Source organism: Canis lupus, chromosome 18, assembly GCF_003254725.2.
Source record: "Canis lupus dingo isolate Sandy chromosome 18, ASM325472v2, whole genome shotgun sequence".
NCBI classification, from domain to species: domain Eukaryota; kingdom Metazoa; phylum Chordata; class Mammalia; order Carnivora; family Canidae; genus Canis; species Canis lupus.
Window position 1 is genome coordinate 25,003,411 of NC_064260.1, and position 15,847 is coordinate 25,019,257.

Here is a 15,847-nt window from a genome sequence, read left to right on the forward strand (position 1 = left end):
ATAGACAAAAAGTATGGTAAACTATTTTTAAAATAATGAAATGTAATTTATCTTTGGAAAAATTATACTTTTTAAAAAGATTTTATTTATTTATTCATGAGACACAGAGAGAGACAGACAGAGACACAGGTAGAGGGAGAAGCAGGTTCATCGCAGGGAGCCTGATGTGGGACTGGATTCCTGGACTCCAGGATCGCACCCTGGGCCAAAGGCAGATGCTTTTGCTGAGCCACCCAGGCTATCCCAGAAAAATTATACTTAAATATTTATATTAACTATCTAACATTGGGGATCCCTGGGTGGCTCAGCGGTTTAGCGCTTGCCTTCGGCCCAGGGCGCGATCCTGGAGTCCTAGGATTGAGTCCCGTGTCGGGCTCCTGCATGGAGCCTGCTTCTCCCTCCTCCTGTGTCTCTGCCTCTCTCTCTTTCTCTCTCTCTCTCTGTTTGTGTCTATCATGAATAAATAAATAAATAAATAAATAAATAAATAAATAAATAAATCTTTAAAAAAAACTAACATTGTGATGAGTTGAAATTTTTTAACAGGCAGTCACTTATTCTCTGGTTTATATAATTTTAATGCAAATTATTGGATATTGGATTATCTCCACTTGTACTAGTTTCCAAAATGTTGTTTTATTAATTGATACATTAAAAATTAAATTTATGAAACACTTAAAAACAATATATTTTAATTAATATGAAATTTGGTTATAATGTCATGCACAATAAAATATATACACAGGAAAGAGCCATGCAAATTTATTGATTGATTTTAAATAGTAACTAATTTGGTCTCATAAATATGGGGTATAAATAGTATTTGAGAATGAAAATATGCATAATTTTTGGTGTCTTCATAGTAGCAGGATTTACATTATGAAATTATTTACTTTAGTGAAATTATATGTTACGTTCTTTGTTAGTGCTCTGTGAAATACCTTGGGGGCACTTGTAAAATACCAACAATTATTAACAAAAAACTATACCATACACTAATATATAACATGTTAATTCACTCTTTCCTATTTATTCTTTGGCTAATAAATTTAAGATAAATTTCCTGATCCAAAAACAAACTCTGCTTATAACAGATAAATTACAAAGAATTATATCTATTAATCATAATGATCTCTTAGTTATTACTTTAAACGTGTTTTTCATGCATACATTCACTCAAGAATACTTATTGAGTGCCAAGAGTTGATGATAAGTATTGTTGCTTTCTTATTTTCCTTCCTAGTGGAAAATGAAAATCACTGTGATTTTATCAAGCTCCGGGATATGCTTCTTTGTATAAATATGGAAGACCTGAAAGAACAAACCCACATTCAGCACTACGAACGTTACAGATGCTGCAAACTGAAGAAAATGGGCTTTACTGATGTGGGTCCAGACAACAAGCCACTTAGGTGAGTGGAAGAGATCTTGTCAGAAGAAGCTAACAAGATTTAGAAATCCTGTAAAACCATGAGATTCAATCATTTGGGAAAGAGGGTAACTGTACATTTCACATTCTGGTCATCCTGAATTGTATTTTTTGAATCATCATCAGACTTAGATGGAGAGAATTATTAACAGCAATGTAATTCAATGACCCATTTATATGCTCAAATAGGAGTATTCAATATGTGCATATGTTGAAATGTGTAACCTCCAAAAGAAAAATATTACCTTGTTTTTACTTTTGTATTTTATATGAAATAGATGTTCATAAAGGAGATTTTAAATATTGGCAAAGATAGATAAAGGCTAGCAGAGGATATTGAGAATGGCAAGGGACATCACATTGAATGCTGGATGAAGGAAGGAGGAAAAGCAGCAGTAATGTTGGAGAAGTCAAGTGAAAATAGTTTGAGAGCAGATGTATTTAGTTATTTTAAGAGGACAAGGATTTGTACTGCAAAGGATGACAGTGTATACCAGTGATACTGGTATATCAATTTTTTAGGTATTTGAAGACAGCCAAAAGTGAACTGATTTAAATTTTGAAAGATGCCGGACTTAAATTTTAATTTTGAGAGGCAAGAGAGATTGTTTTTAAAGAAAGATGGTAGGAAAAACAGATTTTTTTCAGTCTTAAAATCATTTTAAAAAGAAGTATAGTTGATACCTAGTATTACAATAGTTTCAGGTGTACACATAATTGTTTTATAACTTTATACATTATGCTATGCTCACCCCAAGTGTTGCTACCACTTGTCACCATACAACATTATTATAATACCACTTACTATATTTCCTATGTTGTGCTTTTCATCTCCATGTTTTATTTATACTGTAACCAGAAGCCAGTACCTCCCACTCCCTTTCACCCATTTTGCCCATCTCCCCCACTCCCCTTCCCTTTAGCAATCACCAGTTTGTTCTCTGTATTTATTCTTCTGTTTCTCCTTTTCTTGTTTATTTGTTTGTTCATTTGCTTAGTTTTTAGATTCTACACACAAATGAAATCATATAGCACTTTTCTTTCTATGTCTGTCTGACATTTCACTTGTGTCATACTCCCTAGGTCCATCCACATCATAAGTAGCGAGATCTTATTCTTTTTTAAGATTGAGTAATATTCTTAACACACACACACACACCACATCTTGTTTATCCATTCATCTATTGATGGAAACTTAGGTTGCTTCCATATCTTGGCTAAGATAAATGGTGCTGAAATAAACATAAGGATTTATTTATTTTTTCAAATTAGTGTTTTCATTTTCTTTTGGAAAATAACCAGTAGTGGGATTACTGGAACGTATGGTATTTCTATTTTTAATTTTTTAAGGAAACGTCATGATTTTTTTCCACGGTGGCTTCACCAATTTACATTCTACTCAAGAATGCATGAGAGCTCCTTTTTTGCCACATCCTCACCAACATTTTACGTTTTTATTTTTTTGATTCTAGCAATTATGTCAGGAATAAGAGGATATCTCATTGTGGTTTGATTTGCATTTCCTGATGATAGAAATGTTGAGCATTTTTTATGTGTCTGTTGGCCAGCTGTATATTTTCATCAGAAAAATGTCTATTCACTTTCTCTGGCCATTTTTTAATCAGTTTTTTGGGTTTTTTTAGTGTTGAGTCATAGTCATATAAGTTCTTTATATATTTTGGTTATTAACCTTTTATCAGAGATATCGTTTGCAATTTTTTTTCCATTCAATAGATTGCCTTTCATTTTCTTGATGGTTTCCTCCACTGTACAAAAGCCTTTTATTTTGGTGTAGTCACAGTAGTTTATGTTTGCTTTTATTTCTTTTGCCTGAGGAGACACAGGTAGAAAAATGTTGGTCAGTGTCCAAGAGACCACTGCATATGTTCTCTTCCAGAAGTTTTATGGTTTCAGGTTTCACATTAGGGTATTTAATTAATTTTGACAGTTGTTTTTGTGTATGGTATAAGAAACTGGTCCAATTTCATAATTTTGCACGTAGCTGGATAGTTTCCCAGTACCAATTATTGAAGAGACTTTTTCCATTGTATATTTTTGCTTCCTTTGTCATAACTTAATTAATCATATAAACCTGGGTTTGTTTTTGGGTTCTCTACTATGTTCCATTTTTATATGTGTTCCATTTATCTATGTGTCTATTTTTGTGTCAGTACTATATGATTTTGATTATGATGCTTATTATTATAATTGATAATAATATTATTATTATATTATGATGCCCAACATTATTTTTTAAAGATTTTTTTTAGATTTTATTTATTTATTCATGAGAGACACACACAGAGGCAGAGACAGAGGCAGAGGGAGAAGCAGGCTCCATGCAGGGAGCCTGATGTGGGACTCGATCCTGGGTCTCCAGGATCATACCCTGGGCTGAAGTCGGAGCTAAACTGCTGAGCCCCACAGGCTGCCCTAAAGATATTATTTATTTATCAGAGAGAGACAAAGCACACAAGCAGGAGGAGCAGCAGAAGAAGAGGGAGAAGCAGGCACCGTGCTGAGTAGGGAGCCCAATGTCAGCCAGATCCCAAGATCCTGGGATCATAACCTGAGCTGAATGCAGCCTTTTAACCTACTGAGCCACCCGGACACCCTGCCTGGCTTTATTTTAAATAAAAACCTTATAAAGTAGAGGTTTTCCCAAGTTTTATTATCAAAAGTTCTAAAGAAGTGTGATATATTGAAAGGTGGTGGTAACAAGCAATCACTAATATCATTTCAAAATTCTAGTATTCTTTAGGCACACTGTCTATATATTCTACAATATTGTACCTCACTTTTTTTATACCTCATGATATAGAAATTTCTATTTCAATACATGAAGAAAATGTTGGTAAATGCCCTCACATGGGACTTAACATACAGTATATATTTTTACATGGTTATTTATATTACCATTTTAATATGAGAGTAATAACATATTTTTTATAGTTTTCAAGAGATCTATGAAGCCAAAAGACAAAAGTTCTATGATCAATGTCAGAGGGAAGAAGAAGAATTGAAACAAAAATTTATGCAGCGAGTAAAGGAGAAAGAAACAACATTTAAAGAATCTGAAAAAGAGGCAAGTTCACTAGTCTGGTATAATTTGTATTCATTTGTAGGTGTGTTTTTAGTTGGGAGTTTTAATCTCAAGGGTTTAGTTGATGAGTTTGGAGAATATTTGCTATTTTTCTAAAGATAGCTATTTACAATATGGATTTAGAATATAAGCTTTAAAAATTATTGCCAGCAATTTTATTTTTTTAGAACGTATAATTTTATTTTTTACATTTATTTTTTATTGGAGTTTGATTTGCCAATCAAAGATATAGATGCAGTGAAAAGCCAAGACACCTGCACCCCAATGTTTATAGCAGCAATGTCCACAATAGTCAAACTGCGGAAGGAGAATTTGCCTTTTAAAAAATGAAAATAATTTTGTAAATCCTATTTGCTTTTATTTTATAATTGGAATTTTCACATAAATTTTAATTTATAACAAATTCAAGCTATTAACTTCTGTGAAGAGTCATTACTTTCTTTTTTAAGGTTTTACTTATTTGAGAGAGAGAGAAAGAACACAAGCAAGGAGAGAGGGAGATAGGCAGAGGGAAAGGAAGAAGTAGACTCCCCACTGAGCAGAGAGCCCGATGTAAGTCTCAATCTCAAGACCCTGAGATCATTTTTTCTCCTTTCCCCTTTATTCCCTTTCACTATTTTTTATATTCCCCCTCCAAAAATGAGTGGGAAATATCTGAAAGGGAGACAGAACATGAAAGACTCCTAACTCTGGGAAATGAACTAAGGGTGGTGGAATGGGAGGTGGGCAGGAGGTGGGGGTGACTGGGTGAATGGCACTGAGGTGGGCACTTGATGGGATGAGCACTGGGTGTTATTCTATATGTTGGCGAATTGAATACCAATAAAAAATAAATTTATAAAAAAAAGACCCTGAGATCATGACCTGGGCCAAAGGCAGATGCTTAACTGATTGAGCCACCCAGGCACCCCAAGAGTCATTACTTTGTAACACTACTACTGAAAATTTTTCTTCCTTTATAAATAAGTTAGTGAATGTTGACTAACACAAGACTTATTTAGAAAGCTTTTGGCTGGTGAACTATGTTAATTTCTTTTTCATTTCATTCTTTTATGTTTCCAAAGAAATGGAAAAAAAGACTACTATAGTCTTTTTATGGTCTATACTATAGTGTTGATTATTTGCACCAATACCTTTTTAACAAAAAAATATGCTTGGAATCATAAATATCATTCTCTCAAGTGGATGTGGTTTAACTTAAGAATTTAGTTTTGAGCAGAAATAGGTAAATTGAAACATCATTTTTTCTTTTATTTTTGTAAAGATTTTTTTTATATTTTTGTAAAGATTTTATTTATTCATGAGACACACACAGAGAGGCAGAGATATAGGCAAAGAGAGAAGCAGGCTTCCTGCAGGGAGCCCAATGCGAGACTTAATCCAGGACCGCAGGATCATAACCTGAGCCAAAGCAGATGCTCAACCACTGAGCCACTCGGGTGTCCCAAAACATGAATTTTTTTCAATAAAAGCAAAATAGTGACTAGGTGCTGTATACCAGATGTCTCAATCATGGACATCTTGGACATTTGAATCATGGACAATTGAACTATAAGTAATACAAATTCTAGCAGCTTAGGTATAAAGGTTAAGTTTTGAAAGTATCCAAGGGTTTCATATGGAATCCAAGAATAAGAAGCATAGCTGGGTCTCCTGATAACCTAAATCCAGAGTAGGAAGTGACCAGAAACCAAATCAATCATGTAAATTCTCCTCTACCTTATTCCCTTGGTTATGGACCTTATCTATGTACATCTGCTTCATTTTTGCTCTCTGGACATCAGTTTTTCTTCTATTCTTCAGTTATATGTTCCCTCAAGAAAAACCAAAAACAACCTAAAATTGGTTGTGCAAAGTGATGAGTAGATGAAATTCTTTTTTTCTTTTAAGACTTTATTATTCATGAAAGACACACAGAGAGAGGCAGAGACATAAGCAGAGGGAGAGGCAGGCTTTCCGCAAGGAGCCTGATGTGGGACTCAATCCTAGACCCAGGATCACGGCATGAGCCAAAGACAAATGCTCAAGTGCTGAGCATCCGTGTAGCTGAAATTCTTAACAAAGATTAATAAATGACTTTAGAAAAAATGCTGGTAGAAATAAAATGACCAAGATTGTAAAAGCATCCACACAGGACAAAGTGACAGGAAACAGATGTACAGGCTTTCTCAGAAAAGGAAAAACTTAATTATTGAAAATATGATAAGTACGCAGCAACTAGGATTAGCTGACAAGGAAAGTGGAGGCTCACAAGTAAACTTTTAAAGCACATCTAGCAGATAGATTAGTCAGAATTCAAAATTACAACTTTACAATTTTCAAATACTTAAAAACTGAGACGCTTGTACATTTCCCACATTACTAGAGATCATCTTTCTTTTCATTTTTTAAAGGCTTTTATTTTAATTTCAGTCAGTTGACATACAGTGTTATATTATTTTCAGGTGTACAATATAGTGAGTCAACACTTCCATATGCCACCCTGTGCTCATCACAACAACTGCAATCCTTAATTCCCATCACTTATTTAACCCATCCTCCCCAGTTCTTCCCCTCTGGTAAATATCAGTTTGTTATCTATAATTAAGAGTCTATTTCTTTCTTTTCTTCAAAAAATTGTTAGTTAACATAGAGTGCAATATTGGTTTCTGGAGTAGAATTCAGGGATTCACTATCTACATGCAACACCCAGTGCTCATCACAGCAAGTGTCCCCTTTAATAGCTATCGCTCATCTAGCCCAATTCCCAACTACCTCCATCCATTAACCCTCTGTTTATTCTAGAACATTAAGAGTACACTTATGTCTTGTTCCCTCACTCCCTTTTTTCTTTTCCCCTTTCCCATATGTACATCTGTTTTTTTTATATTCCACATATGAGAGAGATCATGCTACTTGTCATTCTCTGACTTAATTCACTTAGCATAATACACTCCAGCTTTATCTAACTCATTGCAAATGGCAAAAATTCATTCTTTTTGATGGCTGAGTAGTATTCTATTGCATGTATATACCACTTCTTTATCCATTCATGAGTTGATAGACATTTGGATGCTCTCTGATTTTAGCTATTGCTGAAAATACTGCTAAAACACCAGAATTCATGTAACCATTTGAGCCTGTATTTTTTTCTTTTGGGTAAATACTGAGTAGTGCAATTGCTGGGTCACAGGGTAATTCTATTTTTAACTTTTTGAGAAAACTCATACTCTTTTCCAGAGTGGCTACACCAGTTTGCATTTCTGCCAACAGTGCAAGAGGGTTCCCCTTTCTCTGCATCCTCACAACCTCTGCATCCTCTATTTTCCAGAATTCCTGCACCAGTGTGGATTCTTATCAAAACTGTAAAAGGGGGGATCCCTGGGTGGCGCAGCGGTTTGGCGCCTGCCTTTGGCCCAGGGCGCGATCCTGGAGACCCGGGATCGAATCCCACATCCGGCTCCCGGTGCATGGAGCCTGCTTCTCCCTCTGCCTGTGTCTCTGCCTCTCTCTCTCTCTGTGACTATCATAAAATAAATAAATAAATACCTTAAAAAAAAATTAAAAAAAACTGTAAAAGGGTTCCACTTTCTCTGCATCCTTTCCCCATCTCTTATTTCCCAGGTTGCTAAATTTATCCATCCTGAATGGTTTGAGGTAGTATTTCATTGTGGTTTTGATTTTTTCTCTAATGATGAGTGATGTTTCATGTCTGTTGGCCATTTGTATGTCTTCTTCGGAGAAATGTCTGTTCATGTCACTTGCCCATTTCTTGACTGGATTTTTGTGGGTTTTTTGGCTTTGAGTTGATAAGTTCTTAATAGATTTTGGATAATAGACCTTTATCAGATATATCATTTGCGAACATCTTCTTCCATTCTGTAGGTTGCCTTTTAGTTTGGTTGATTATTTCCTTTGCTGTGCAGAAGCTTTTCATCCTGATGCAGCCCCAATAGTTTTTGCTTTTGTTTTCATTGCCTCTGGAGACATGTCTAGGAAGAAGTTGTTGCAGCTGAGGTCAAAGAAGATGCTGCCTGTGTTTTTTTGTAGGATTTGATGGAATCACATTTAGGTCTTTCATCCATTTTGAGTGTAAATTTATCTTTGTGTATGGTGTAAGAAAGTGGTCCAGTTTCATTCTTATGCATGCGGCTGTCCAATTTTCCCAACACCATTTATTGAAGAGACTGTCTTTTTTTCCAGTGCATTTTCTTTCCTGATTTGTCAAGGATTAGTCGACTATAAATTTGAGGGTCAATTTCTTGGTTCTCTATTCCATTCCATTGATCTATGTGTCTGTTTTTATGCCAATACCACACTGACTTGATGATCACAGCTTTGTAATAGAGCTTGAAGTCCAGAATTGTGATACCTCCAGCTTTGGTTTTCTTTTTCTACATTCCTTTGGTTATTTGATTCCATACAAATTTTAGGACTGTTCTTGCTCTGTGAAAAATACTGGTGGTAATTTGATCAGGATTACATGGAAGGTGTAGATTGCTTTGGGTAGCAGAGACATTTTAACAATATTTGTTCTTCCAATCCATAGCATGGAATGGTTTTCCATTTCTTTATGTCTTCCTCAATTTCATTCATAGTGTTCCATAGTGTTCAGAGTACAGAAATTTTATCTCTTTGGTTAGGTGTAATTCCTAGGTATGTTATACTTTTTAGTACACTTTAAATGGCATCAATTGCTTTATTCCCCTTTCTGTGCTTCATTGTTGGCATATAGAAATGCAACAGATTTCTGTACATTGATTTATATCATGCCAGATTACTGAATTACTGTATCAGTTCTAGCAATTTTTTTGGTGGAGTCTTTTGGGTTTTCTTCATAGAGTAAGTATGATGCCATCTGTGAATAGTGAAAGTTTGGCTGCTTCTTGGCCAATTTGGATGTCTTTTATTTCTTTTTTGTTGTCTGATTGTTGAGGCTAGGACTTCCAGTATTATGTTGAACAACAGTGGTGACAGTGACATCCCAGGCATGTTCCCGATCTTAGGGGGAAAGCTCTCTGTTTTCCCCATACAGGATGATATTAGCTGAGGTTCTTTCATATATACCCTTTATGATGTTAGGTTATGTGTCCCTCTATCCCTATTTTATAGAGAGTTTTAACAAGAAATTATGCTGTAGTTTGTCAAGTGCTTTTTCTGCATCTTATTGAGAGGGTTATGTCACTATTATCCTTTCATTAACTGTGGTTTATCACATTGATTGATATGTGGATGTTGAACCCCCAATGCAGCCCAGGGATAAATTCTACTTAGTTGAGGTGAATAATTCTTTTATTATACCATTTGATCCAGTTAGCTAGTGTCTTGATGAGAATTTTTGCAACCATGTTCATCAGGGATATTGGCCTGTAATTCTCATTTTTAGTGAGCCCTTTGTTTAGTTTTGGGATCAAGATGATGCTGGTCTTATAGAATGAGTTTGGAAGCTTCCCATACAGTTTCTACTTTTCATAAGTTTCAGAAGTATAGGTATTGATTCTTTTCTTTTTTTACATTTTTAATTTGAATTCAATTTGCCAAACATATAACAGTGCTCATTATACCAAGTTCCCACCTCAGTTCCTATCACCAGTTACCCAATGCCCACCCACCTCACCTTCTGCAACCCTTTATTTGTTTCCCAGAGTTAGGAATCTCTCATTAGTTGTCTCCCTCATTAATTATTCCTATTCAGTTTTCCTTGTTTCCTTTATAATCCCTTTCACTATTTCTCATATTACCCATAGGAGTGAAACCATATGATGATTGCCTTTCTCCAATTGACTTCCTTCATATAGCATAATACCCTCCAGTTCCAACCATGTCGAAGCAAATGGTGGGTGTTCATCCTTTCTGATGGCTGAGTAAAATTCCAGTGTATGTATAAACCACATCTTCTCTATCCATTTATCTGTAGAAGGGCATTGAGGCTCCTTCCACAGTTTGGCTATTGTGGACATTGTTGCTATAAACATTGGGGGGGCAGGTGTTCTGGCAGTTTCAATGCATCTGTATCTTTGGGGTAAATACCCAGTAGTGTAATTGCTGGGTCATAGGGTAGCTCTATTTTTTAACTCTTTGAGGAACCTCCACACTGTTTTCCAGAGTGGCTATATCAGTTCCCATTCCCACCAACAGTGCAAAAGGGTTTCCCTTTCTCCACATCCTCTCCAACATTTGTTGTTTCCTGTCTTGTTAACTTTTGCCATTCTCACTGGGGTGAGGTGGGATCTCACTGTGGTTTTGATTAGTATTTCCCTTATGGCAAGTGATGCAGAGCATTTTCTCATATGCTTGTTGGCCATGTGTAGATCTTCTTGGAGAAACTTCTGTTCATGTCTTCTGCCCATTTCATGATTGGATTGTTTGTTTTTTGGGTGTTGAGTTTGATAAGTTATTTATAGATCTTGGATACTAGCCCTTAATCTGATATGTCATTTGTAAATATCTTCTCCCATTCTGTAGGTTGTCTTTGAGTTTTGTTGACTGTTCCTTTGCTGTGCAGAACCTTTTATCCTGAATAAGTCCCAATAGTTCATTTTTGCTTTTGTTTCCCTTGCCTTCATAGATGTCTTTTGCAAGAAGTTGCTGTGGCCAAGTTCAAAAAGGGTGTTGCCTCTAGGATTTTGATAGATTCTTGGCTCACAGTTAGATCTTTCATCCATTTTTAGTTTATCTTTGTGTCTGGTGAAAGGGAATGGTCCAGTTTCATTTGTTTGCAGGTGGCTGTCCAATTTTCCCGGCACCATGTATTGAAGAGACAGTAACTTTTTAGTGGATAGTCTTTCCTGCTTTGTTTAATATTATTTGATCATAGAGTTCAGGATTCATTCCTGGGTTCTTTATTCTGTTCTATTGATCTATGTGTCTGTTTTAGTGCCAGTACCACACTGTCTTGATGATCACAGCTTTGTAGTACAACCTGAAATCTGGCCTTGTGATCCACCAGCATTGGTTTTCTTTTTCAATATTCCTCTGGCTATTTGGCATCTTTTTTGACTCCACACATATCTTAAGATGATTTGTTTCAACTCTCTGAAGAAAGTCCATGGTATTTTGATAGGGATTACTTTGAATGTGTAAATTGCCCTGGGTAGCATTTGACATTTTCACAATATTAATTCTTCCAATCCATGGCATGGAATATTTTTCCATCTCTTTGTGTCTTCTTCAATTGCTTTCAGAAGTTTTCTGTAGTTTCTTTTAAAGATTCTATTTATTTATTCATGATAGACAGAGAGAGACAGAGAGAGGGAGGCAGAGGAGGAGGAGGAGAAGGAGGAGGAGACACAGGCAGAGGGAGAAGCAGGCTTCATGTAAGGAGCCCGATGTGGGACTCGATCCTGTGACTCTGGGATCATGCCTTGGGCTGAAGGCAGGCGCTAAACCACTGAGCCACCCAGGGATCCCCTGTGCCCTAGTTTTTAAGGTATACATCTTTTACCTCTTTGGTTAGGTTTATTCCTGGGTATCTTATGCTTTTGGGTGCAATTGTAAATGGGATTAACTCCTTAATTTCTCTTTCTTCAGTCTCATTGTTAGTGTATAGAAATGCAACTGATTTCTGGGCATTGATTTTGTATCCTGCCACACTGCCGAATTGCTGGATGAGTTCTAGTAATCTTGGGGTGGAGTCTTTTGGGCTTTCTTGTTCTTGTACAGTATCATGTCATCTGTGAAGAGGGAGAGTTTTACTTCTTCTTTGCCAATTTGAATGCTTTTTATTTCTTTTTGTGGTCTGATTGCTGAGGCTAGAACTTATATGCTATGTTGAATAGCAGTGGTGAGAGTGGACATCCCTGTCTTGTTCCTGATCTTAGGGGAAAGGCTCTTAGTTTTTCTACATTGAGAATAATATTTGCTGTGGGCTTTTCGTAGATGGCTTTTAAGATGCTGAGGAATGTCCCTCTATCCCTACACTATCAAGAGTTTTGATCAGGAATGGATGCTGTATTTTGTCAAATGCTTTCTCTGCATCTTTTAGGAGGATCCTAAGGGTCTTGTTTTGTCTCTTGTTGATATGATCTATTACGTTGATTGTTTTATGAATGTTGAACCAGGCTTGCATCCCAGGGATAAATCCCACTTGGTCATGGTGAATAATCTGAATGTACTGTTGGATCCTATTGGCTAGTATCTTGTTTAGAATTTTTGCATCTGTGTTCATCAGGGATATTGGTCTATAATTCTCCTTTTAGGTGGAGTCTTTGGTTTTGGAATCAAGGTGATGCTGGTCTCATAAAATGGGTTTAGAAGTATTCCATCCCTTTCTAGCTTTCGGAGCAGCTTTAGTAGAATAGGTATTTTTTCTTCTTATATGTTTGATAGAATTTCCCTGGGAAGCCATCTGGCCCTGGACTTTTGTGTCTTGGGATGTTTTTGATGACTGCTTCAATTTCCTCCCTGGTTATTGGCCTGTTCAAGTTTTCTATTTCTTCCTGTTCCTGTTTTGGTAATTTGTGGATTTCCAGAAATGCATCCATTTCTTCTAGATTGCCTAATTTATTGGCATATAGCTGCTCATAATAAGTTTTTTTAAATCGTTTGTATTTCCTTTGTATTGGTTGTGATCTCTCCTTTTTCATTCATGATTTCATTAATTAGAGTCTTTTCTCTTTTGTTTTTAATAAGGCTGGCTAATGGTTTATCTATATTATTAATTTTTTCAAAGAACCAACTCCTGGTTTTATTGATCTGTTCTACAGTTCTTCTCATGTTTAAGTGAAGGCTTTTCTCATTGATTTTACCCTTATTTATACATACCACACTCTCATATCCCCAGATCTTTCACTTGTGTGTAGATATTCATTTCCTTCTCAGGCATGAAAATGTAATTAAGAGACATGCAGCTTCAGCAGAGGAAAAATAATTTTTATTTAAAACCATGGATCTCAAACTTTGCTGCACATTAGTCACCTGAGGAATTTCTAATAGTGGTGATGCTCAGGTTTCCACTCCAGAGAGTGTGATGCAACTGACCTGTGTGCATCCTATGCTTTGGGAAACTTGCAACCTTACCAAATTATTATAATGGCCATTTAGAGTTGAGAACCACTAGTCTTAACATGCTTGTGTTCTTCACAGCCATATAAGCCAGCTAATTAATATTGTGGCAGTTTAAACTCCTAGTCTGTTTCTCAAAAAGTTAACTGAAAATAAGTTTTCCCTCATACTTTTTATGCCATACTAGCCATAGCTTTAAAAATCATACTTCCTCTGATGTATACAAGCAATCTTTTTTTTAAAGAACCCTGATTTTTTAAAAAAATTTTATTTACGTTTTCATGGAGACACACACACACAGAGAGGGAGAGACACAGGCAGAGGGAGAAGCAGTCTCCATGCAGGGAGCCCGATGCGGGACCTGATCCCGGGGATCCAGGATCACGCCCTGGGCTGGAGGCAGTGCTAAACCCGCTGAGCCACCAGGGCTGCCCACAAGCAATCTTTATATTGAATGAAGTCATGCTAAAAAATCCAGGGCTTTCTTTAATGGAAACTAAGATGATATTATCTGCTTCTTATAGTTAATTAGGCTCATTTTAAGTCCCAAAGATTATAAAAGCAAATAAAAGTAACTGAATGAGGTTTTTGTTTCTTCCTATAATTATGCTAACCTTACTTAACTGAGGAAATTATCTGACTTTCTTTCAAAATACCTTCACCAAATAAAGTGTCAAGAAATATTTTATATTCCATGTCATATTTTAATGTATGTATTTTTAGTGGACATGAATCTATCAAATTTTACTCAAAGAAGTTTATGGGAAATTGTAGAGTTAAAAATATATACCTCATTAGGAAATTTTTCTACAATTGAGTGTTTTTCATAACTGTGTTTTATTACATTTGGTTCAATGGTTAAAATTAAAAGTAAGAAGGAAATTCCATATCTAATTTTTTACTTTAAATATGAAAATTTGAGGCAATTAAGATCAAGCTCTATTCTAATGACTAGGTTATGTTTGATAACCAGTAGGAAAGACAAGCATGTTCCTGGGCATGTTCTACCATAGTGTGCTTTGAGTCACAACTGCACGTTTGTTTCACAGCTACAGAAAAAGTTTGATCATCTTAAAAGAGTCCAACAAGAGGAGACAATGAAACTTGAGGAGGAGAGAAGACAACTGGAAGAAGAAATAATAGATTTTTATAAAATGAAGGCTGTTTCTGAAACATTACAGACTCAAGTGTGCACCAACATAAAGAAAGAGAAAGATCGTAAGAAATAGTCCTCTCTTACTATTCTGTGCATTGTAGAACCCTATCATGCTCAGTTCTACATTCCTATGAGATTACCTTCATAGTACTTAATTGTACTAATTTTTAAAATTTGTATTCTTATTGTATATATTCCCCAACTAGAATGTTAACTCCTCAAGAGCAGGTACCCTGATCATCTTGTTGGATTCTGTATCCTCAGTGTTTACAATAAAGTTTCCATTCAATAAATATTTGCTAAAAAGAAAAAAATAATCATTTTTAAAGACTATTTATTTATTTATTTATTTATTCATGACAGACTCAGAGAGAGAGAGAGAGAGAAAGAGAGAGAGGCAGAGACACAGGCAGAGGGAGAAGCAGGCTGCATGCAGGGAGCCTGACATGGGACTCGATCCTAGGACTCCAGGATCATGCCCTGGGCCAAAGGCGGTGCCAAACCATTGGGCCACAGGGGCTGCCCAGAAAAAAAACAATCAAAAGAATATATAGCACAGTGTAAGTAATGTAGATTAGCTATGGGATTTTTTTTTTACCATAACTCCGGCTATGATTCCAGTGCACACTTTTTAACATATCTAAATATACAAGTAGGAGATTTTTTAAAAAAGAAGTAGGAGATTTGTTCATGAGCCATATGCATAAAATATGGTATAAAAAGCTAATCTTAGGAGAGAGTAGTTAAGATGGTGAAGAAGTAGGGAGATTCTGGGCTTTCCCTGTCACTTAAACACAGCCATATTGAGGTCAGATCACTTGGAATACCCAGGACATTGATCCGAGGATTGGAAGAAGGATCTCCACAGTTTGAGGGAGACAGCATGGCAGGTGAGAGGTACATGGAAGTGAATTAGGGAGATAAAAACTTTTGTGCTGCAGAGGAGACAGAACTGTTTCCACAAAGAGAGAAAAGGGAGAGTGGGATAGAGGAATTAAAAGAGTGAGGTATTGGGTTCTCACAAGAAGAAAACCTCTTGGACCAAGACTGAGGAGCTTGGAAACTGAGTGGCATTAATGTTTCACAGTGTGTGGAGCTCACACTCAGAGGTTTTGAAAGCATGTGACTTTCATAGGAGCAGACCTGTAACATGCACTCCGGAGAGAAGGAGGGCTCT

General features: G+C 36.1%; 1 protein-coding gene across 6 annotated transcripts in view; it reads left to right on the forward strand.

Moving 5' to 3' along the window:
• SEPTIN14 (septin 14) overlaps positions 1 to 14,978 on the forward strand; it is a 93,456-nt gene extending 78,478 nt beyond the window's left edge. For 3 of the 6 annotated variants that reach the window (XM_049096591.1, XM_025449456.3, XM_025449460.3), the window contains 3 exons: positions 1,244 to 1,412; positions 4,382 to 4,514; positions 14,564 to 14,974. In XM_049096591.1, coding sequence (XP_048952548.1) covers positions 1,244 to 1,412; positions 4,382 to 4,514; positions 14,564 to 14,743 — 482 coding nt within the window. In that variant the 3' untranslated portion in view covers positions 14,744 to 14,974. Of the gene's footprint in view, positions 1 to 1,243; positions 1,413 to 4,381; positions 4,515 to 14,563 lie in introns of all 6 variants that reach the window. The other 3 variants (XM_049096590.1, XM_049096589.1, XM_049096592.1) reach the window with 3 other exon arrangements.
• Positions 14,979 to 15,847: the final 869 nt, after the last annotated feature.